We start from the raw sequence: 22309 nt of genomic DNA, 5'->3' as shown, positions 1-22309 counted from the left end.
TCCGTGTCTGGTCCTTCCCACGATGACGGTGGGCAGCCCTGTGCCTTGCTTGTTTGTCACAACCACAGCTAAATGAGCAGCTGATTGAGAAGGCTGGTGCAGGGGGTAGGGCGATTTACTGCTCTGCTAAGAGGTCCCCACTGTATTTTCTCTTTAATTTGAAGGGCTCCTCATCAGGCTGTCAGGGCTGGGATGTGACGGCTGCACCTGCATGGCACTGGGAGGCTGCGTGCTAGCAAATCCTGCGCGGAAATAGCCTGGAGTGGGGGCTGCAGCAGCAGGCTAGGTTTAGCAGGAGCATCTGACTGACGACTGCAGTTTTTCACTGGCATAATCACGTATTTTGGAGGTTGTGAAGATGAGGAAGGTGGAGGAACAGGAAAGGGTGGGACACAGCACAGATGGATGCTGTTGAAGCCCCCCATCACCACAGTTTTGCTGTTGCACATCGCTGCTAACCTTTACCTCCTGCTCTGTTATTCCACGGCAGGCTGCAGCAATCAAATCAGGATCTGGGATCTCAGAATTCCTCAAATCTGCTCTTGCAATTCCTGTCTGAGCATTCTTGTACTGTCTCTCTGGCCTTCCATCAAAAAAATGTGTGCCTTGTTATGCTCAAGACTTGGGCTCCATTTTTGCTCTGTTTTTTGCCCCCACCTCACTCCCGAGCTGTATTTTCTTTTTCCCCAAAGTTCTGGTTTTGGGTGTCTGATCAGAAGTGCCCAGCTTTGACAGATGCCTGGATATTTTGGGGACTGTTTTGAATAGCACCCTGCTGAGGAATCCATCAACGGCATTTCCTAATTGTCGCCATAATTGTAGTTTGAACCCAAGGCCCATCACTGGATGTCTTTAAGAACAGGTCAGAGGAACATGTTAGGAATGAGATAACTGTGATAGTTACGTTAGAAATGACACATCCATGATACTACCTTCCATTGGGGGTATCTGAGCAGGCTGGGGACTACATGAGCTGATGGGATCCCTCCCAGCCCTGTTCTCTGTGATGCTGCAGAGGTTTCTGAATCTTTTAGTGGAGTCTCTCCATTCGGATGTTGGATCTCTGGAGGTTGCCTTCAGAAGAGACATCCCATGGGATGTCTGTGGGTGCGTATCTTTCCTGCCCCTGTGCCCCTCCAAGACTGTGCCAAAAACTAAAACCTGGGTTGTGTTTCTCAGCTGGAGCGTTTGGTGCTGCTGCTCGAGTCTTGCTGGTGGGGCTTTGGATGTGGGACTAAGTTGAAAACCTCGGCTGATAGGACTTTGTAGAGGGTCACTACTTTATTAAAATCTCCAGGTATGTGGTGTATTTTTGTTAAGGTCTCACTTTCTGGACCCCACTGGCTCAGGGAGCAGGAAGCACTAGCAGGAGAAGGGATGAGCCTGGAAATACGTGGAAGAAGGCTGTATACAAATCTATTCTCCATATCCTGTGGGGACAAGGAGGAGCTTTACAAGCCTATGCCACAACAAAGAGGACTTTATATGAGACATAGGTAGTGACTTTCTAGCAGGCTGGCTAGGAAAACACTGGATGACATCAGCCAGGAAAGCCTGGGCTCTTCACCACCCGTGGGCAAGAGCAGGGATTTTGAACAGCGCAGGTTACGTAGATCCTGCATGTGGCAGAGGGACGGGTTGGACGAGTGGGTCTCTTCTAGCCTTGCTTCCAAGGGGTCTGTGCATTTACGGAAATGCTTCCAGTGCTTGAGATTAGGAAGAAAAGCTTGTAAACATGAATCCCCAAAGATCAGAGAAAGCCCCAAAACCTATATCAGAAGGTAAATCAAGAGAATTGCAAAGTTGCTATTTCTACAAGTTCAACTTCTTTAAAATAGATCATTACTCTGCAGAAAACTGTCGGGGTAACTGTTGACAGTGCTGACTTATGCTGGCCTAGATTTCAATCACTCTAGCTCTAATAAGAGGTTTAGTTTTAATTCCATGTCAGTGGAGTTATCCCAAATTTGCATCATTGCAGCTGAGAGCTGAATTTGGCCAGTGGTAGCCATCAATAGGAATAAAAGGCAGCGTGAGGTAATTGTCACTCTTTTTCTTGTGTAGTTAGAAGGAAAGCCTGCAAAATATGTCTGGGAGCTTTAGTGTTAGAGGCTGCACAGCACAGCCTTTTTCCACAGCCCTTCCTACAAGAAGCAGCAGCTTTTCTGGCACCGAAGATAAAGCTGTTTTGGGAAAGAGGCCTGGTTATTTATTTAAAGTCAAGTCTCTGAGGATCCCAGAGTCTTGCATCGCTCAATGCAGAGCGAGCAAGGGAACCGTGCATGTTTGGGGTATGCTTGCAGGGAACGGGGAGCAGCCTTTGCCTGGCTGCAGCAGCCCTATCCCGGGCACCGCCGCTGCCGGTGTGCTTCAGCAAGAGAGGCTGGGTGAAATGCTTTCCATCTTCTCTCATAGCAGTGATGGTCCTTCCTCATCCTCCTCGCTGCTGGGGAAACTGAGTCCGGTGAGATCCCATTTTGGGTCTGTATAAGCTTTTGTAATTTCAGCATCCTAAACATTTAGCCTTGGAAAAGAAGCAGCGCAATAAAGGAAAATAAAGTTTTAAACCATCCAGCAACTGTGAGAAAGGCAGGACTGCAGACACACAGAGTCCAGGGGTGATCTGAGAAGCAGAGAAGTTTCTTGCTTTATCCTTCCCTAACCATCTTCATCATCTTCTCCCATTCATCTCATTCACGTGCTCCCTGAAGCCATCAGTCCCAGCACAAACCCTCCCTCCCTACCTGGGCTTCCTGCTCCATTCTCCCTCTCCTCCGAACCCTCCTTTGGTGTCCCCATCCTCCCAACCCTGGCACTTGTCCTGGTGGGTCCAGCGTGGTGCTTCAGCAGAGGACGTGCCTGTCTGCCTGAGAGAGCACTTTAACCTCTTTCGGTTAAACTGATGATCCATTCCAAAATTTATTTTAATCCTTGCTTATAGGTAAACCAGTGGGAAATTGAGTTTTGGTGAACCAATACAAATCAAGCGTATATTTCTGGAAGAGCTTCACATGGAATGATTTACACTGTTTTATCAATGCAGCTTTTGATCTGACCTAACCCTTGCTTTGGTACAGCATAATTTCATTCTCTTAGGGACACTGGGGTAAACCCAGTATGATCCACCGTGCGGAGGCACCGATTCTGATAGAAATAGTATAAAGCTGAAACATAGCAGAATAGTACATCTTTGTATGTGACAGATCCCTTCTAGGATGACCTAGGGTATTCTACAACCAATTTTAATGATGCTGATCTGAAGTACAGCTGTTCTGTATAGACAGGACTTAATCAAACTGGTTAAACTCTTCTGCATATATTGTGAAGAAAAGCAGTTGAAGTACCTTTTAAAAATACTGTGTTTTCCTTACTAAAGCTTTTGTTGTGTCCCATATAACCAAGAGAGCAGCCGGAGTCAAGGATAAGGTTGGGGGGTTTTGTTTTGTTTCTGTTTTACTGTACAAGTGTATACTTTTAGAGATTGTGAGATCTCTGAATGCATTTGGGCTTTTGTCCGAGATGCTATAGCTGTTCTCTCTTTCTCACACACATTAGCATAGCAGGCCCTGGTGGGCTTGTGCCCTGACTTTGCAGCAAGACCCACGCCATCCAAATGGCTGTGAGTATGCAGAGGAGTACCTGGGCAGAGCTTCCGTCCTGGTTGAGACCTTACGTTTTCAACTATGCAGTGATTTATTTTTACAGCACTTTATCTGAAAGGAGAAGACTGAGTTTGAAGTTGTGTGGTACTGAATTACCTTGCAGAAGATTCACTCTCTGCAGATACCCAGGCAGGTCTGTCGTGCTGAGAGCTCCCCATACAAGGGTTTGGGCTGCTGAAGACTAAAAGCAGCTTTCCAGGCCAGGAGAGGTTTTCTATAATCCAGGCTAGCCATGCATAGCCCTTTATCCCTGTCTAGTTGCTAAATTATGCATAGCAATCTCAGGTCTGCTTCGGGGCTGGCAGGCCTGAAGTCTCAGCTGTAGAGGCTCATGATCCTGGCTTGAGCGAGCAGAAGTCCAGCCAGTGCCACAGAGGATGGGAGATGTGGGTGCTGGTGCTGGACAGGGCAGGATGGGGAGCGCTGGAGCAGCTCCACATCTCCATCCCTGGTGGAGTGGGCTGCCTTCCTCTCATCCCCCGTGTCCTCTCTGGTACTGCTGCCTTTTAGCAGGCTCTTGAGTGAAGAAAGGACACCTTAGTTCTGTGGTTTGTTTGCTTCAATTATAGCTGACCATCCCTGAGGAGCAGCTAAACTGTGCATTTCCTGGTCCTGCTTCTGCAGGAAAGCTGTGAAGAGCTGCTTGGAGGGTGCTTGCTTTTTATTAGGTAGGTGGAAGGAAGGAGCGCAGCAGGGAAATGGCACTGTGCGAGGAGAGAGGGAGACGGCGTTAGTAAATGTCAAGCTGTTTGCCTCCTGTGCGCGCTTGAGCACATCCGCAGGCTGCAGGAGCCACGGCTCTTGCTGAGGACAAGGCAGAGGTTGCAGCAGGGGGCAGGTCAGGCTCTATGGGAGCCAGCTGCCCGCACTGCTCTTGATGGGGCAGCACGGCAGGTGCCTGGGTTCAGGGCTGTGCTCACGGAGCTGTGGCATCCATGGTACCAGCTCTGGGAGTTGGCGTGGGGTGGATTTGCAAAGCCCTCACTGGACAGTGGCACCACTGCTCACCCGTGGCTGCTTCCCTTTGCCTTCCCCCCTCCTGACCCCTCCACAGGGAAAACCAGGATCTAGCACCTTCCTGGCTGATGTCTGCTTTGCCAGAAGGCCATCCCTGTGCCCTCTGCCGGTCCCCATCCCCCTCGTCCCTGCAGTAGTGTGTGATCCGCTCTGTACAACACGGTACAGGCAGCACCGATTGTCCTGGCGGGCTGTCAGTGAGGCCGCTGTCACTCCTATCACTGCCTGCTTGATTATCCCTGACAATGTGCCGAGGCTGACATCCTCCTAATGTAATATAGACACCACGATGATTACCATCATTGCAAGAACTATAAGCACCAGACGATGAAATTTAACAACAGTAGGTGCAGCAGGGACGAGGGGCGGGATGGGAATCGTGCTGTCTCTGCTCTCTGCCTGTGGCTCTGAGCAGTCTCCATCTTCCAGCAGGATCTCTGGGGTTTTGCACTCCTTTTCCTTTGTTTCCCAGCCACAGGGCTCCTTGCTCGACCTGGACCATCTCATGGTGCTCTTGCTGGTCATCTATGTTACTAGGCAATTCTTCTCTAGGCTCCCTCTTCATCAGAGGGGTCTGCTCAGGGTACCCAAGGCACAAGCAAGTCTGCTTGAGGGTTCCTCCTGTTCCTCTTCAGTGATACCCTGAGCTGCAGGGAAATGGCAGGACCCCACCGTAGGTGAGATGAAACTCAGAATGGGCCAGACCGCTTGCCTGGTGGAGACGAACAGATCCTGAAGCTCCAGGAGAAGCACTAGATGAGCATCTGAGCAAGCAACACCTCTAAGGGCAGGTATCCTGCTGCAGTATTTGTTGTGCCAACTAATTCCCTTTGGAGAGACCATATCTGGGTCACTGTACGAAGCTGATCAGCACAGGCCTGGCTGCGGGACCTTGAAGTATCCCCCTGAACAGAGACCTTCCCTGCCCCCCATAATAATGTCAGGTGGGAAACACCTTTTATTTTCCTCGTGTATGGCCTTTGTAGGGCATGAAACATGGCACAGTCCCATCTCTGGGGCGTGAAGGTTTATCTCAGGTGTGCATGGCTGTTGTGCCTGTAGAGGTGTGGTTTGGTCTTTGGCTTCGCTCACCTGGAGCACCCCTACTTTGAGGTGCGATGCTCTGGGAGTGGGAAGGAAGCCCACTCTGTTGCTGCACGTAGTACTTTGCTCTTTTGCAAACATGCCAGGTTTGCACTATGATTAAACGCTGGTGTTTGGACTGCAGCTGTCCAAACCAGGTGTACTGGATTCATACAGGGGGAAAAAAAAATAATTTCTGGAAGATGACTGTTACCCAGACCAGGTGCATTTGCAGCAGGAGCTAGAGTGCCGGAGCCTCTCCTGGTGGAGCTGCAGGGCTTGGCCCTGAGTGAACCCCACCTGGGGTTTGAGCTGTGGGTACGGCCTGTATCCTGTCCCGGTGGGGCCAAGAGCTGCTGAGGTTACCAGCTGCCACGTTAGGGTTCAGCTTTTTGTTTGTTGTTGTTGTTAAGTGGGGTGGAGGGGGAGTCTTGGCATGGAGATGGTGCTGTGCAAGCACAGCAGAGTGCTGCCCCTCCAATAGCTCGATTTTTGGGAAGGGCTGCTTCTTGGGGGATGTGAAATGGAGCTGAGGGAAGGAGAAGGGCTCTGTTTTAGATCGCATGTGTACCCCACCATCCCAGCCCTCCCGTCAGTGTTCCCCCCTCTTGTCCTGGGCAAGGAGGCTGGAGACTGGCCCTGCCGCTATGCAGGGGAGGCCAGCGCCCATGGGAAACAGCAATGCTGGGGCTGATGAGAACATTTTTCCTTTCTAGTAGTGCCCAAAGGCATACATGCTAATGGTGCTATACAGGGAGCTCCCCCGGAGTTTGTTATTTTCCTTCATGTTTTATCATCGGATACCTTGACCTATGGGAAGGTGCTGGGTCCTCTTGTGGCAGCTCACCGAGTAGTGATTTCTGCACTCGTGGGAGTATTTCTGCACCCTTTTCAGTTCCTTCTCGAGCTGCCCGGTTTCATGGTGCTGGGTGCGCTCACGGGAGATTGGGGAGTGGCAAATGCATTCTCTGAACCCTGACAGCTCCCTGGATATATAGGCGCAGAGGGAATTAATAGCAGAGATGAGCATCATTTGGTGTATATTAGGAGCAAGGCAAACAAGTGAATTTAGAGAATGGATGTTCTGAGGCAATATCAGATCTGCCTCTTCGGTTATACAGCTGCTGCTGTGAACATGGATTGGCAATTGTTTGTGTTACCAGCTCCGCTTTTTAGTAAGGGTACTTAGCACTTCTGTGCTGGTTTAGATCAGCTGTTTTTTCTTAGCTGTTTATAATTGCACTATGCTTAGAAGTATTTGGGATTAAATTTTTCATGTTCCAGGTTGTCTTGAGCTGTTTGATTTGCTCCCCACCTGCCACTATTTTTTTTTTTTTCTTTTTACTTTCAACTTGGTACTTTCTGTTGTTTTGCCTGGGTTAATATTTCCCCCGCTCTTGCCACTCACTAGTTCACTCTAGGCATCCACTGCTGGACTCTTCTTTCCACTGCCATGCCTGGATCTTCCGGCTACTGCATCCAGCTTCGGCCCTTCCCAGACTTCTTATTGAGATTTGCAGTTTATAATTTGGTCTTGATCCCCATCCCCTGAATACAACAGCTTCCTCCTCTGTGCTGCCTGAGGACTGATACCTCTGTAGGTAACTCAGGGGCTCTGTGCAGCCCCTCTCCTGTCCAGTAACTTCAAGTTTGCCAACCACGTTGAGCAGGGCTAATGCAGGGGCATCACTTCTTGTTTCAGCATGGCTGGAGCATTGCAGGATTGGGCTTCACGCTTGTGTTCTTGCATTGCCACCCACTTGCCCTGCCTGTCGAGGGGTACGTGCAGACTGCGAGGGGATGGGGTGTGTTCACGAAGGAATTGCAAAGTAAAACCCAGTCTACCAAGAGCATGCAACCTGCACCCCCCTTCTCCCTGAGGGTGCCGGTACAGCTGTGTGCGAGTGTACCTACATGGAATCAGAAGCAGTGGTTTCTTGACTCCGAGGTCACTGCTGTTACAAATTTCAAACCCAGGTCCCAGAGCACCGGATCACAGGAGAATTTCAATGAGAATGGCTTTCTAATCTCGACAAAACTAAGGGCTTTGCCATTGCTGAGGAATTGTTTGGGCTATCTTTGGCCGGAAAATTCGCCCTCCAATTCAGCTCAAGGAAAAACCCAATATGGGAAATGTCACCTTAGATAAGTAAAACCCAGCCAAGTTCTGAACAACCCAAAGCAAAATGCTACAATGGAGAGCGCGAAGCTATCTTAATTGCTTGGAGCGCTACCATTCATTCCCCTGCCTGTCTGGTATGTTCTTGTGCTCGTATGGTCACTGTTAATTCATGCTGGATTGTTCTAATTAACGCTGATGAACTGTTCAGCCAAGAAGACTGCAGAGCTCTGCAGCTGCAGAAAGGGCTGGAGGAACATCTCCTGGTTTCTTTTTCTGTTTTTTCCTCCCTTGTGGACAGGCACCGTTTCTGTCCGTAACCAATAGGAGCCGATTTTCTGTTTCATAATAGGAAAATACTAACGTCAGGATGCCCTCCTTACCCAAAGCTTTCTCCTTGAAGACTGCTCCTCTTTGCTTTTCTAATTGCCGCTGCTCAGCTGGGGGTAGTGCACGCCTTCCAAACACATTATTTTGTTATGCTGTTACTTACCAAAGGGAAAGAAAAAGTATGAGAGAATCTTGCCTTGTGTCGCGCTTTCCTTGCTTTAACCCTTTCTGTGCTCATGTTGGACATTTTTCTCTAGCACAGGATGTTTTGCTATTGGCAATACATGCTTTTCGGTCTGAAGCGCGGGGTGTGATGGAGCTCTGATGTGAACAACACCTAGAAATAATTTCTGCTGGAGTCTGAGGATGCCTTTAAAATGTATTCTCTTACTAAAGCATCCTCTTTGGAGTCACTGCGCTCACATAATGATCACCTATAATAAGACAGGAGTTGCCTAATTGGCGTGAAGTATGGGTGGTTTGGGGAGCAAAATGATTTGAGTGAAGCCCTTGGAATCAGGTTGGCTGAAAACTTAATGCTTGGAATTACCCTTCCTTGAAGACTGGTAGGTCTGGAGCCTGCGAGAGCAGAGCCTTGGGAAGGGTGGTGGAGCCATGTTCCACGTGTTTCTTGAGGACTGAGGAGTTGGATGAGGATCTCGGATGTGTGGCTTGCTGCATCTCTGCTCTTGGCTCATGAGCCATGCTCTTGCACGTCAGTAACCAGGAAAATTCACAGAAATGCTGTTTTCCCCAGACACTTCAGAAATAAGCAGGTCTGAGCCTTTTGTCTGCCACCACACTGATAGAGGCAGGGTGGGTTACCATCCTGGCAGCCAGGGCAGGTTACCTGAATCCCTTAGGGCTTTTTGGGGAAAAAACTCAGTTGCCTGGAGTAGAGCTAGGATGGAGTAATGGTGTATGTGGACACAAGGCTTCCAGGAGAGACGTGCTGTTGGGAATTTCCTAGCGGCATGGAAGAAAGGAGGAGCTTGTGCAGAGCAGGGACCTGAGAGAGAGCTGCAGAAAGCAAAGTTGAAGCCTGAAGATTAACCCCGTAGGTCTGGAGGGACCTTGCAAAGCCAAAAGAGCAGCCTTTTGCTTAGTCTCCGAGTATACTCCTTCAACCTTGGAAACCGCTTTGTTTAACCATGAAAGGAAAGGGGAGGCTGTGGTGGGGGGTCCTCTGCTCGGGCTCTTGAATTCATTGCCAGCTGCCTTTCAGCGAGTGGAGTTGCTCCCTGCTCCAGCTCATTAACATCTGGAAAAGGAAAAGGGTGGAGTAAGTAGTTGCCCAACTTATCAGGAGGGTCTCATCCTGTTCTTGAGCTGTGTGATGTGCTGCTGTCCGGATCCCGGGCACCTGCCTGCATGCACCTTTATTTTTGCTGGCTCCACCAGGAGAAACAGTTGCAGTGGTATTGGCCTGGTGGGTGTCTCTAGCCAAGCTTCTCCTTAGTCCTGCCTTCGTGCTGCCAGCACGGGGTGAAATGTGGGTGTTTCTGAGATACGTGTTTGTCTTGTGGGAGCTGGTTATTTACTGTTTGTGCTTGGGTGCTGCTCCGAGACCCAGGACAGATCAGGGCAGAGGCAGGCAAATGTTTCATGAGAAATGGCTTCTGCACCACCTGGTCTCTTCCTTTGTCGTAATGGTCAGGTCTGCAAAAAACCGGCAGTTACAGGCAGAGTATTTCACCTCTAATGAAGCTCCAGTAAAGAGGGTTTTTTGTCCCGCGGGAAGCAATGATTCAGCTCCCAAGGATCATGCAAGCTCGGGTAGGTGCCAGACATGCTTAGCATGGAAATCACAGTTAAGCTTGGAGTCAGCTACCTCCTTGGGGAGGTCCAGCCCTCCTTGGAGGGTTTTCTGCTGCCAGATGTCTTCATGTCTGGAATTGCAGGTATTTGCAAGTAGCCTGTGGATTCAGAGACAAGCAGAATCCTGTTTGCTGTGTGGTTTTCTTCATGTATCTTAAGAAAAGATAAGGCATGAGGATTTTTTTTTTTTCGTAATCTCAGATGATTGTAAAAAGCTTTTCTCTTTTACCCTGTGTTGGTTGCACCTGAGTTTGCAGACAGGCCGTTATCAAGTCAGAAAATAATCTGAGGAGGTGATTGAGGGGTTGGTAGTTGTGAAGTCTTGTGGTGGGACTGAGCCCTTCTTGTTGGGGCAGTGCTGATGCCAACAGCACTTCCCTTGGCGCTGGCATTGTCCTCTGCAGTTATGTGATGTGGCTTGGAAGGGCAGGTCCATGGGTCACAGCTGCACGCTTTGGGTGCAAACATTCAAATACAGGTAATTGCCTCTGGCCTTCAGGTATAGGAGGCCAGATGCAATAGAAGAATATAGAAGAATCCCAGTATATATCTGTGCCTCTCCCTACCCTCCCCACCACAGCCTGGCCAAGTTCCGGACTGGTTGTAGAAATCCTGATGTCCTGAGGGTGCCACTTTACTATGGCTTGCTCAGAGACGAGGTTTTATCCTACTCAGTGTGATCCCCTTGCTCCCATTCTTGGTACCCACTGCTGCCTGTGGCTGGGGCTGCCCTGCCTGCTCCCGTGCTGCCAGGCTTTGCACCGAACAAACCCTGCAGGCAGCGTACAGGGGCTGGGGGCAGGCAGGCAGTTGGTCTTGTATTTACAAAACCCAGTAAGTGGCCTTGGGGAGGGGGCATATGAGTGGTCAGTGGGCTTTAGGGGTGTGTTTGGGCGAGGGAGAGCGCAGGAGGAAGCGTGGTGGCTCTGCCTGTGCTGCTGGTTTGGCTCCACAGAGGTGGGGGGTGGGCAGTGTGGTGGGCAGCTTAGCTTTAGAGCGAGAAGGGGGATGCTCATAGCCTGCAAGCATGAAGGAAGGCAGCTATAAAGCCAGTGGTGTGGGCAGCAGGTCGAATGCATTGTGGTTTTTTTTTTTTCTGGTTGCAAAGCCTTTCTTCCCCTTGTTTCCAAAGCTGATATTGTTACCTAATCTAAGTTGCTAAAATTCTGCTGTGTTAGAGGCTCAGCTTTTCTGTGGGAAGACTGCTGTACTTGTCTCTAATATTGACTGTCTTTCTTTCTCTTGTTTCCCTTCTTAGATCTACAATGAGAATAGAAACCTGTTTGAAGTCAAGGAGAACATGCCCAGGAAATTGGTGGAGAAGGTTGCAGGGGACATCGAGAGCCTCTTGGCCAAGAAAGTCCGTGCTTTAAAGGTAAGGTGATGGGCCTGTGTGCTGATCCTTTGTCTGATACATTCAGTTTAAAGAACAGAGTTGATGCTGGCGTAGCATTATGATCTCAGCTTCAGAGTAATTTCTGTGGCTGCGTGGCCTTATCTGGGAACTGCATCCTGCAGTTGCACAGGTGCATATGGAACATGTCTGGGGTGTGAGGATCTACTTGGTTTTTATCTCCTCCCACCGTCATGTGAACACCTGAAGGCGCTGCTGCAAGAATACAAGTGACAGCAAAAGCCTGGCAGCAAATTTGACCCAGTCATTTAACTGGGGATGTGGTGAGAGGGAGCAAAGGTACTGTGGTGTCCCTGCAATAGCTTGTGGAAGTGTTTCAGACAAGTAGGGTTTTTTTCCTGTTTAGGAACAGATGCACTGAAATGTTTGTGCTGGTGCCTGCCACTTGAATCCTGTGATTGACTGCGTGTATGAGTTGCCCTCGTGGGTGCCTGCGTACATTTCCAATCTATTGTCCTATTTTGTAGCACTCCTTTTAAAATGAATTCATTTTATGTGTAGTGGAGCTAGGTAACCTGCTCTTGGTGCTGGCTTGGTAAAACCCGGCAGTGGCTGTAACAAGGCGGCAGCAGGGCCATGCTCTGCTACAGCATTCTCTGCCACTGGGGCAGAGACAAATAATTGCCTTCCTGAAGAGATGGAGATACCCTCTCTACTGTAGAGGGGTATGGGAGCCATGCAAGAGTTTCACTTCCAGGAGCTGTAGTGTCCTCTCAAATATGTGACTGTAGAGAGCAGGATGAAGTTGTGCAACGGACATCTGGCAGTATGGCCAACTGGGCATGCCTTGCAGCTTGATTAACTAGAAGTTCTTTTGTGGAGCAATAGACAAGGGGAAGGCTCAGAGCAGGTAGCATAGATGTTGTGTCCGCATAGGGACTATAGCCAAAAAGACTTGGTCACCCTTCAACCTGATCGGCAAGAATGGGAGCACAGGAAAAAGTACCATGGTGAGGGAAAAGGTATTGCAATAACTGAGATGTGACTAAGGTGGTGAGAGTTTGGAAGTGACCTGTCTTCATAGTTGGGTAAGAAGAAGTAGCTCAGAGAAGGTATGCAGAAGGAATCACCGGACACCCATGTAGGCCAGGGGAGTCTCATAGACCTGATAGGATCTGAGTCAAGTATCGTCGAAGGCCGGTTTGACTCACGAGATGGCATGGGGTTCTCCACAGTAACTGATAAATATGGTAACTGTAGGGATTTGGGTGAAGGTGATTGTTGTGTATTCAGTTCTTGAGTTTGGGAGGTAAAGATCGAGCCTACTTGGGACTCAGACCAAGTTTTTTAGCTTGAATGAAAGGAGCTGAAGTGGGACTAAACAGGTGGACGTTGTGACCACTGCATTTGGGTTTGCAGAAGTGAAGAACAGGGAGACCAGTTCTTAACATGAGCTTACATCCCTGTGTTTGCATAGTTTGTGTGCATGTGTATATCATCTATTAAATGTTCAAAAGATGTGCACCACCTGTAGATTCTGGAGGAAGACATGGGTGACAAGTTAATTGCAAACTTGATATGCACCTGGACAACGTGTGGCTCCTGCGGGATGGGCAGGGTAATAACACTGGGTTACATGGCAAGACCGTGCTGCGTGCTTTCCACTGTGCCATTTGAATTTCAGCTGATCAGCTGCTGTGTTTTTTCTTACCCTTTGCTCTGACTCACACAGACTTGCAGAGAGTTTGTGCACCTTCTCGTGTTAGGTCAAGGGTAGGACTGCTGCCTGTGATACAAATAACCTTGTTTGTCTTCCAATTTGACTTCCTTTTTGTTGGGCAGGACTGGTTGGTGCGCTGCTAAGGGCTTGCCTGATGCTGGACCAGACACAGAGGAGTGATTCTGAACGAGCACTTGGTGCTGTTTTATTGTAGTGGAAACAATGATCCGTTAGCCTGAACTAGTCCCTTCAAGAGGACTCCTTCAGAGCGCAGTCACCGGATGGAGCAGTGCTTACATCCAGCTTGCATGTAAATTCTTGGCATCTTGGATTGGTGGTACTGACAACAAAATCTGGAAATGGGGAAGTTGATGGGAGGAGGAGAAATTGGATCTTCTGAATTTCTTCCACATTGTGCTAAGCTCCTTCAAAGCAGTGGGGCTCCCACAGCTTCTTCCACTCTCCAGCCTGTGTTTTCTTGTCTCAGCTCCCCTTAGTTGAATCATCTCTCCTGGAGTCATTTCCTCCCCTTCTCTCATGACTCACAAGAGTGATGATGACTTCTTGAAATACATGTTTCAGCATCTGAGTCAGGTGGGACTCCATGTATCAGCGAGGGCAGGTGAAGAGGGAGAAATGGATCCTCTACTTGAAGTACTGAATTGCTGTGTCACTCGTACTCACTCTACTGAAAAGATGCCTCCCTGTCTCCTTTGCTGCAGGAGAGAGAAGGGATATTGGCTGTGCTTTGGTGGGGCTTTGTAGGAAGGTGCTAGCTAGCCTTTGGGCACACACGGTGGACATGCGCTTCGAGAGTGCCATTCTGATTAGGTGGTGATTCAGTCCAGCCATCAAAGAGCCTGTTTTCCTCTGTTTCCAAGCGAAAATATTAATGTGTCTTTATTAAAGTTAAACTGTGTGCAGAGCACTTATCAATAATACATAGTTTCTTACCTTGTGTGTTGCATTTCTAAGAAGCAGAAATTAAGCACAAGGAAACCAAACTGGGCTCTCTGGCCCTGATAGCCATGGTGCAGTGCTGTGGCATGGGTCTGGCACTAGCAGGACACTCTGATTTTACACGTGCTTTTCGTCAGAGTGCTGGAGCCAGGGGTGTGTAGCAAAGAGGGTAATTGCTTCCTAAAATAACAGGCATCTACAAGGGGCTGGTTATTTGGATGCTGTCCCTCCCTTTTTGTTCCAGACCATCATATCTGATGATAGTCTCATCATCGGACAGAAAAATTCCTAGGAAGATCTTTTTGTAATCCCCACCTGTTCCAGCTGGCACTAGAGAATAGCATCTACAGTTGGTTCCTGGGGGACTTTTACCCCGTGTCCCACACAGCGGCCTCTATTTGACATGGAATTTTATCACCACTAACTGCCCTTTTCCCCAGCATCCTCCAATGTCCTTTCTTCATGATGATTTCATTGCTTCAAGCCTGCCCTCACAGTCTCCTTTGGGTTCTGTAGTTCCCGATGCTTTTTATTCCCAAGCTTTTAGAAGAGGTGGTCTTCAGTACCAAAAGTACAGCTACTCTCCTTTGAAATAGAAGTAAAAGACATTGCTAAGGTGGAGTAACTCCTGAAGGAGATGACATTAAATTTATGCAGCATATTGCGTGGTGGGGAAGTTCTGAGGATCTCGCTACAGGTGAGGTGTAAGGAAACAGTAGTTATGTTCCCAACTGGGTAGAAGTTTAAGGGGCTGCTCTTGTCCATGCTCCTGAGCTTGCCCTTGTTAGGGCTAAGAAAGACGTCTTCCTTCATGTGTGGAAAGGAATGAGGTAGCAGGTTCCAAATGACTACAAATCCCTGTTGTTTTCCTTGTGCTGGGAATCACAGCTGGCTGGCTCGTGGATCAACACCCTCTAAGACTAGAATTCAACAGGTTGGTTGTTTGCCACTTTTTTTTAACTTAAATTTCCTATCTCTTCTTCGATGTCTCAGTGTGTTTGGACCCCTCCTTGCCTTTGTATGTGCCCAGAGAGATGTGTACCAGCAGGCTAGGGCTTCTTTGGTGAGCTTGTTTAGGAGACCAGCTGTTGGAGTTTGCTGCTGGGTGGAGCACTGAGCGAGCCAGGGCAAAGCCATCACCTGGGAGTGGGCATGGGGCAGCTGCCGGCTCTGGATTCCCAAACCCGAGGGGCATTTTTCTCTCTTCCCCTTTCTTTTCTTCTCTCAGTGTAGCCTATCTAGGATTCCCCACTTCACCTGTAGTGGTGAGACCTTCCCTTCCTCTAAAGCCTCAGTGGCTGTGTTTGGTGAGGTTGGTGAAGATGAGCCGGTTCTCTGTAGAAAGGAAAGGAAGCAGCAAAGATAAAAGGCACTGGAAAGAGCCTCCCTTTCCGATAAATCCAGCCCCTTGCCTTCTCCATGTGCCCAGAACAAAAGGGCATCTCTTCTTCCCTTCCCTGTGCTGTTTGCTGTTCCCACTTCATGCTCTGCCTGCAGACCCGGGCTGCACCTTCCTGCCATGTCACGACCCTGGATGCCCCAGCCCTGTCTGCTGCTTGTGGCCACCGAGGAGATCTTGGCAGCCCAGCCCCACTTTCCTCACCTGGGCTGGCAATGCCAAATAGTGTGGATCAAAGCGAGAGGGTGGCGGCGGGGCTGCTGAGTTGCTGAAAGGCTTTAGAAAGCGTCAGTGCAAGCGGCTGAGGGGTTGCTGCATCATTTCTGCTGCGCAAGCCCAATGCCTCAGGAAATTCTTCTTTTGCCACAAAAGCATTTCTGAAGTAAAAAGGTGGTGGGGGAACAAGAGGAGGTCATTCCTTGTGGTGCAGGGTCTAGGAGGGTACTCCCCTTCTCTCTTTCGGGTCTGTGGACACCCCACATCTGTTTCTTTTATAATACTAGGTGAAGTGCATGAGTGATGCCTCTGAGTCTATCCTTTCCCGAAGCTCTGCAGACTAGGGGAGAAGGGAGTTGTGATTTGATGGAGGAGGAGGCTGAGAGATGGAAATTTTAGATCCTAGGGTATGTTTTAGACTTGTTTCTACTTTTTATACAATTCTTGCAAAGGCTGCTTTAGGATGCTGACTGCTTCATCCCTCGCCTATTTAACCACAGACAATTTGCTTTGCCTCCTGTGAGTGGCACATCCCACAGTTTACTGAGTGGGTTATGCCCTTAAGTGAGCTATTTATACACCGTGACCGGCCTAAAGGCTGCTGTCTGTGCTGGTGGTCTTCCCCCATCTCTAAAAAGAGACCTCCCTATCCATAAAACATGGTACAAATGCCTGCAGGCTCTGGCGTTGCCCCCATGGGATGCTGGTGGCATGGTTGGGCCAGTATTTTTTCCAAAGAGCTGTTTTAGTTTTGCATATTGTACATCACTGGCAAAATCTTTTGGCTTAAGGTGAAGTTTGTTGTATTTCTGATGGGCTTCAGCTGTGTGTGGTAAGTGTCAAATACAATGCATTGAGCAGCAGTGCAGCAAAGTGGCATTTCATGTCTCAGAGAATTTAGAATATGTATGTATTATATGTGTGTGTGTGTGTTTTACATAGATGTGTGTATATGTAGTAGGCTCAGTGCACTTTGCATGACTCTGGTGATGAGAGAACTAACAGTACTTACCAGTAGTTACGAGAAAAGTTTGTGGGGTTTGTTTTTTCTGTTGTAGAATTTAACTGCATATTTTTGTTGCTATGTATTTAGCTCCATTGTGGAATGAGCATTTGGGGGAAAGGAGGGGTTTGCTAGGAGGGTTCAAGGCTCCTGTTCCTTCAGCTAAGGTGTAGGAGCTCAAAATATATTTCACTGAAGACTGTCAGATTTTCCTGTAACAAGAATAGGAAAACCTACACTTGGCATTAGACATTTTCTTTTGGCAGAAAAATGAATACAAAGGATAAGACTCTGGGGATTTTCTGTGTTTTAAAGCATACTGCAGGGACATCTGGCTGGGTTTCTTGTGGCTATGAAGCCTGGATGAACATGGCTCTAGGAGTTTGGGGTGTTCCCATCTTCCTTTGCCTCGGATCCTAAGGGAAGGTGGATGGAAGAGCTGGGATTTGGTGCACGGTGAAGATGGTTGATTTGGAGATGAGTAAGACTTAGGTTTTCTTACTACCTTAAGTAAATTTCTCAGTTTTGCCTCTGATTTCCACCCCGCGGCCTTGGTTTTGGGTTTTCCCACTTACTGGTATTTTTTCCTTGCATATTCCTTGTGATGTGATGGTGCAGTTAGTACTTGGCCGTGCTTTAGGATCCTCTAAAGGAGGGTGAGGTGGGAGTTTGGTGCATTACCACGAAGTACTTACCAAGCTGGCTTCTTGGGGGCGAGAGCTGGTCAGCGGGGGCATCACGGGAGGTAAGAGCTCAGGCTGGTTGTGCTTTTAGTCCCGGTTGAATGCTCAGTGCATTACTGTTCAGCTGGGACAAGTTCCAAGCTCCATTTACGTCTGGCACAAGCATATATCAAGAGCGCAGAGGGGATTTAATTGGACAGGTTTATCCCTTTAACAATTCTGATAGCCCTGAGATTTCCCTTGCAGGTATGTGGTGAACGCAGTCTTTATCAGCTCGTCTGCTCCCTGATAGGGACAATAAAAGGTTTCACTTGTCTAAAGAGCTGCAAAAATTGGCATGCAGCAAAGCATCTCTCAGCCCAGTTCAGAGCATCTCCCCACTCCCTCCTCTCTCAGCGGCAGAGGCGCTGACCTCTGTCGCAGCGTGGGCTGGTTGGAAATTGGCAGTGTGAGCATGGCGGCTTTCTTTTCCCTCCTTTGCTGTTGGGAGTGTTGCTGTCCTCTGGTCTTGGTGGCATGTGGTCTTCAGGGCAGGCAGTGAAGGGGGTCGGCATTCAGCAGGAGCAGCCTTGGGGTCATACTGGATTTCTTCTCTGCTGCTGGCAGTGCAAGGTCCTACTGCATTCTTGCTGCCCTGCTGAGCTGTCTGAAGCAAGTTCTTCCAGGCGCTCATTGCCCATGCTGTTGGTGTGTTTAACTAGAGGGGTCCTGGGACAGGAGACAGGGACCCTCCTGAGCTGCAGTGCATCAGGGGTTCGGGTTGGGTGGCAGCATGCAGTGCTGCAGATGCAGCCCTGGTGGGTTTTCCTGCTGCAGTGCAATACAGCCCTGTATTTTACCTGGTGGGGGACTTCTGGGCATGCCAGAAGGCCACCAGTGGTCATGCCCTGGCCTGCTGGGTCCCAGACCAGTGTCCAACCTAAGGATCCTGTTATCTGTCTCGCCTAGGCAGGAAAATGGGGGGAGGAAAGAGGGAATAAACATAGTTCAGGTGAGCTCAGATGCAGCCTGTGGTTTTGGTGGGATGTGGGGCCCCATGCACACCTGCCCCGTTCCAGCTGCACGGCCTTGGTCAGGAGCTCTTGCATTCGTGGAGGAAGGACCACAACCAATATCAACCTTGTGCATGCTGAAGTACAGAACATTTAAAGGTATGATCTCCGTGCTTTGTTAATTCACAGTGACAAATCCATCCCTCTTCCCGCTTCTTTGCTAATTGCTGGTTGGTGGCTTTTGTTTTTAATTCTACTTTTAATTCTCTCCTAATCAAATCCTGGCTGACTGTCCCCATGTATTTATTTATTTATTTATTCGTGTGTGTGTGTGTGTGTGTGTGTGTGTGTGTGTGTCTTCTCCTGCCTCACGATTGTTCTTGTGCTGGACCTGTTCCAGTAATCCAATTTGAATCCAATCTCCCAGGTCTGGAATTCTAATTTACAGATTGTAGAGGGGAGCCGAACAATGCCCACACACCAGGATGGGGGTTTATTGTCTAATCTAATCAGGGACAATCAGATGTTTGTAACAAGTCTATCAAAACTGTATTGGGCCAGTTTGCTGAGCAATGTAACCAGCTTTCTTAATAGCGCTAACACGATTTAGGGCTTCCTGCGCTTTCATGCAGATTATGTTGAACGTTTCCCTTTCTTCTCCCATGAACACTTGGCAGCAGCCCAGCCCGATGGGCTTTACAACTTTGTAAGCTGCTTGGTGCACTCTGCGGCTGTGGAGGTTTGCGAGGGCGCGGGGGCTCCTGCTGCTGCCTCCCCCGGCACCACCGCACGCTGGAGGCTGCAGGGCTCCCAGAACGATCCCATTTGGGGGCACCCCTGCAAATGCATCTGGAGTCACGGATGGAGGAGTGAAAAGCAATGGTCCCGACCTGTTAAAATATTCAATAAGTCTCTGTAGCAGACCTCTAGCCCTGTACGCATGCTGTCAGGCTTTAGGCGCAGTGGGCTTGTCTGGCTGTTGGTAAAGAACAAATGAAGAAACCTTTGTCCTCTCTTGCTCTTGGAAGATTAAAGCTGTTGTTTCTGGGTATTTGCTTTAAGAAGTTTGGATGGTTGCAGTTCAGAGAAGATATCTCTTTGGGGTCTTTTGGGATGCCCTGCCAAGGCCTGGAGCAAAAGAGGAGGCAAAACCAGTTCTGCAAATGAGCTCATTTCTCTTAGTATAGCTGTCCAACCCAGAGTGGAGTTTTCTTACTTTTCTTGTGCAAATAAATAGTTTCCTGACTTTCCCCTTCCCGAAAACTGAAGTATCCCTCTGGTCCCTTGCCCTGGCAGCTAGCTGTCAGCCAGGAGGTGAACTCACCGTGTTTTTCATGCCCCGGGTCTGTACCACTTAGCTCTGTACCTGATACTTTTGCCCAGGGATTTATTTTAGGCTTATGGATTCCTCCTTGCCCCAAAGCATCTTCCCTTTGGCAGGCACTATCTGCTGCACTCCTCCCCAAGGCAGGGACGTCTAAGGGAGCTGCAGCGTGCTGCTGATCCCTGTGTTGTGGCCGGGGCTGAGGTTCGTGCTCTCAGGTCATGCAGCAGTGCTGGGAGGTTTAGCTGGGCTTTTAGCCTGAGCAAAGCTTGTCCTTGCTCCTGCTCTCTGAGCACTGCTGGGCTGGTTTGCACGCACATGGAGGAAGACCATGAACTCACTGTAATGGGAACTAACCTTTCTTTGAGCGTTTAATATCTATGCACGCCTTGTCTTTCTGCACTCTGCACCCTACGGTGTGGGGAACCCAGAGACCTCTGAGACCAAGTGAAGAGAGAGATGAATTGTGCTTAAAGGGTGTTTTACTTCCCTTCCTAAAACTGTGTTGTGTATTTGATAGCAGATTGTGTGTTGTTTTTCAGTTTTTCCTGGTTTCTCCAGCGCAGGAGCAGCGCTGTTAGCAGAGGTGGAGGTAAATAAAGACACTAGTGTTGGCAAGGGATTTGCAGCAGTTGTAGTTCTTGACTGTCTCAAAGCTTGGATCCGTCAGCTTGGTCCTTACCCTCTCAAGCTCCCGAGGTCTGGCAAGGCTGCCTTATTCTGTGCACTAAGGGGATGCATTTGGGGATGGTTGAAAGGGTAAAAGAAGATGGGTAAGACTTACTGGTCTATCTATACAGATAGGTATAGATATAGATATAACAATGGTGAGCAATGCAATATAGATATAACAATGGTGAGCGATGCCATAGAGGGAGGGGGTCTCCAAGGGAATTGGTGCTAAGGAAGAGAATTGCCATTTAATTCTTTATAAAACAACCTTTAAACATGGTTGGAAAGAAATGTTTGCAATGATAGCAAAATAAAAGAAACCATGTCACTGAAAAAGGGATTTATTTGAATTTCCTTGGTTAATTTTGGCGTGAGAAAATGCATTTCCATGGCAGTTTGGTGGCTAGAGTTGCTTCTGCGCCCTGTCCTATGGCTTTGTAATCTGTGCGTGGTGGGAGAGGGCGAGGGGAGGATCGTTATTTCCCCAGGGTTGCCTGTAGTTTTGCACAGAGTGTGTACCTCTGCGCTTATGGATCTGCTCTCAGTCCCTGGGAGTTCAGCCCCTGCCCTCCGTGCTGCTGTACATCCTTGAAGAGCTCTCTGAAGCTCAAGATCTTGGGCAGAAAAGGCTCCCACCAATTTATTCTCATTTCATGTTTTCCCCCCTGAATGGTTGAAATGCGTCATCTGGGATGGAAGGCTCTTATATTGAATGGGAATAATTGACCTGGGAAGAAAAACTGAATCATTTTGAATTCAATTCAGGTAGAATGAGGATTATTTTTTTAAGGGTTTCATCCCCTAGTTGAACTAAAAATCAATTATTTGTATAGCTCTGTTTATGGACAAGTAGCGAAGTTAAATACTCTAATGATTGAGGGGGTGGAGGCTTGGTCCTGCAGGTTAATGGACTTGCATGAAGCTTTTTTGTCTCAAAAGCTCTCTTCAAATCCCTCCTTCTTTTCCTAAAGAAAGTGGATTTGGCAAGTCTCATTTCTGCAGCCTACGAAACGCAAATCAGCTTTGGCACAGTTTATCTCGGTATCTGTCTGCACGAGAGTCCTATGACTTGAATAGCAGGGATAGCTGCAGGTGAAGAGCAGGAGGCTCACGTGAAGATGGTTTGCATAATAAGCATTTAGCTTGGCTCTGGGCAAGTTGTGCTGTGCTGTTATACATGAGCTGGCACACGAGCGTGCTGTCTGTCTTGTAGTATGGTGTCTAGCGGGGACCGTGCTTTCTGTTCCACATAGCTTTGCTTTGCATCCGCTGCAGCTTTTACGGCGTGAGCCTCAAACACATCAGCATCCAGCCCTACCCCATAGCAAGGAGCTATTATATATTTGCGGAGCAGCTGATGTCCATTAAATGTTTGAGTGACACTACAACAATGTGTAAAATATCTGTGATAAGGATCTAGCAAATCTTAATAAAAAAAAAAAAGGCCACAAGAATGTAAATTGCACATACAGTTGTGATAAAGAGCCAGAGATAACATTAAAGAGATTGTATCAATTTAATGCAAGTTTAGTGCCAAGGCCTGTGATCTGCTCTTTAAAGAGGAGTTGTTGGGAGCCCATGGTATTCCAGCAGACAGTGCTCAAATCGTCCTGGTCCTCTGGACCGGCTGTCCCTGCAGCCAGCGTGCTGCATGGAAGCTGTCTGTTTGCAGGGGATTAATGAAAACCTTTCCTGCTGCTATAATAAAAATAACATTCCTTGGAAAAATAAAGTGCCTCTCTGCCTGCTGGCCTTTGGGTCCCTCAAAATGCAACTAAAAAGCAGCTTAATACAGCCCTGTGATGAGAAATTTGTCAGTGTTCACAGGCACGACCTGAAGTGAAAGCAAGATGAAACAGATGCGAGCAAAAATATTTAAGCGTGCACCTGCCGGCCTGCCTGGTGGTGCTTCTGGAGCCGCCGCCTAAACTGGGATGTGCAGGGCTGGAACTGGGTT

At 48.6% G+C, this 22309-nt stretch overlaps 1 protein-coding gene across 1 annotated transcript in view; it reads left to right on the top strand.

The window, feature by feature from the left end:
• CACNA2D2 (calcium voltage-gated channel auxiliary subunit alpha2delta 2) overlaps positions 1–22309 on the top strand; it is a 202312-nt gene that overhangs the window by 52249 nt on the left and 127754 nt on the right. Inside the window, exon 2 of the mRNA XM_082322200.1 lies at positions 11288–11404. Within this exon, the coding sequence (XP_082178326.1) occupies positions 11288–11404 (117 nt within the window). The remainder of the gene's footprint in view (positions 1–11287; positions 11405–22309) is intronic.

This window comes from Platalea leucorodia (genome assembly GCF_965183815.1).
Source record: "Platalea leucorodia genome assembly, chromosome: 9".
In the NCBI taxonomy this organism is placed as follows: Eukaryota; Metazoa; Chordata; class Aves; order Pelecaniformes; family Threskiornithidae; genus Platalea; species Platalea leucorodia.
This window is presented reverse-complemented; position numbering and strand designations above follow the sequence as displayed.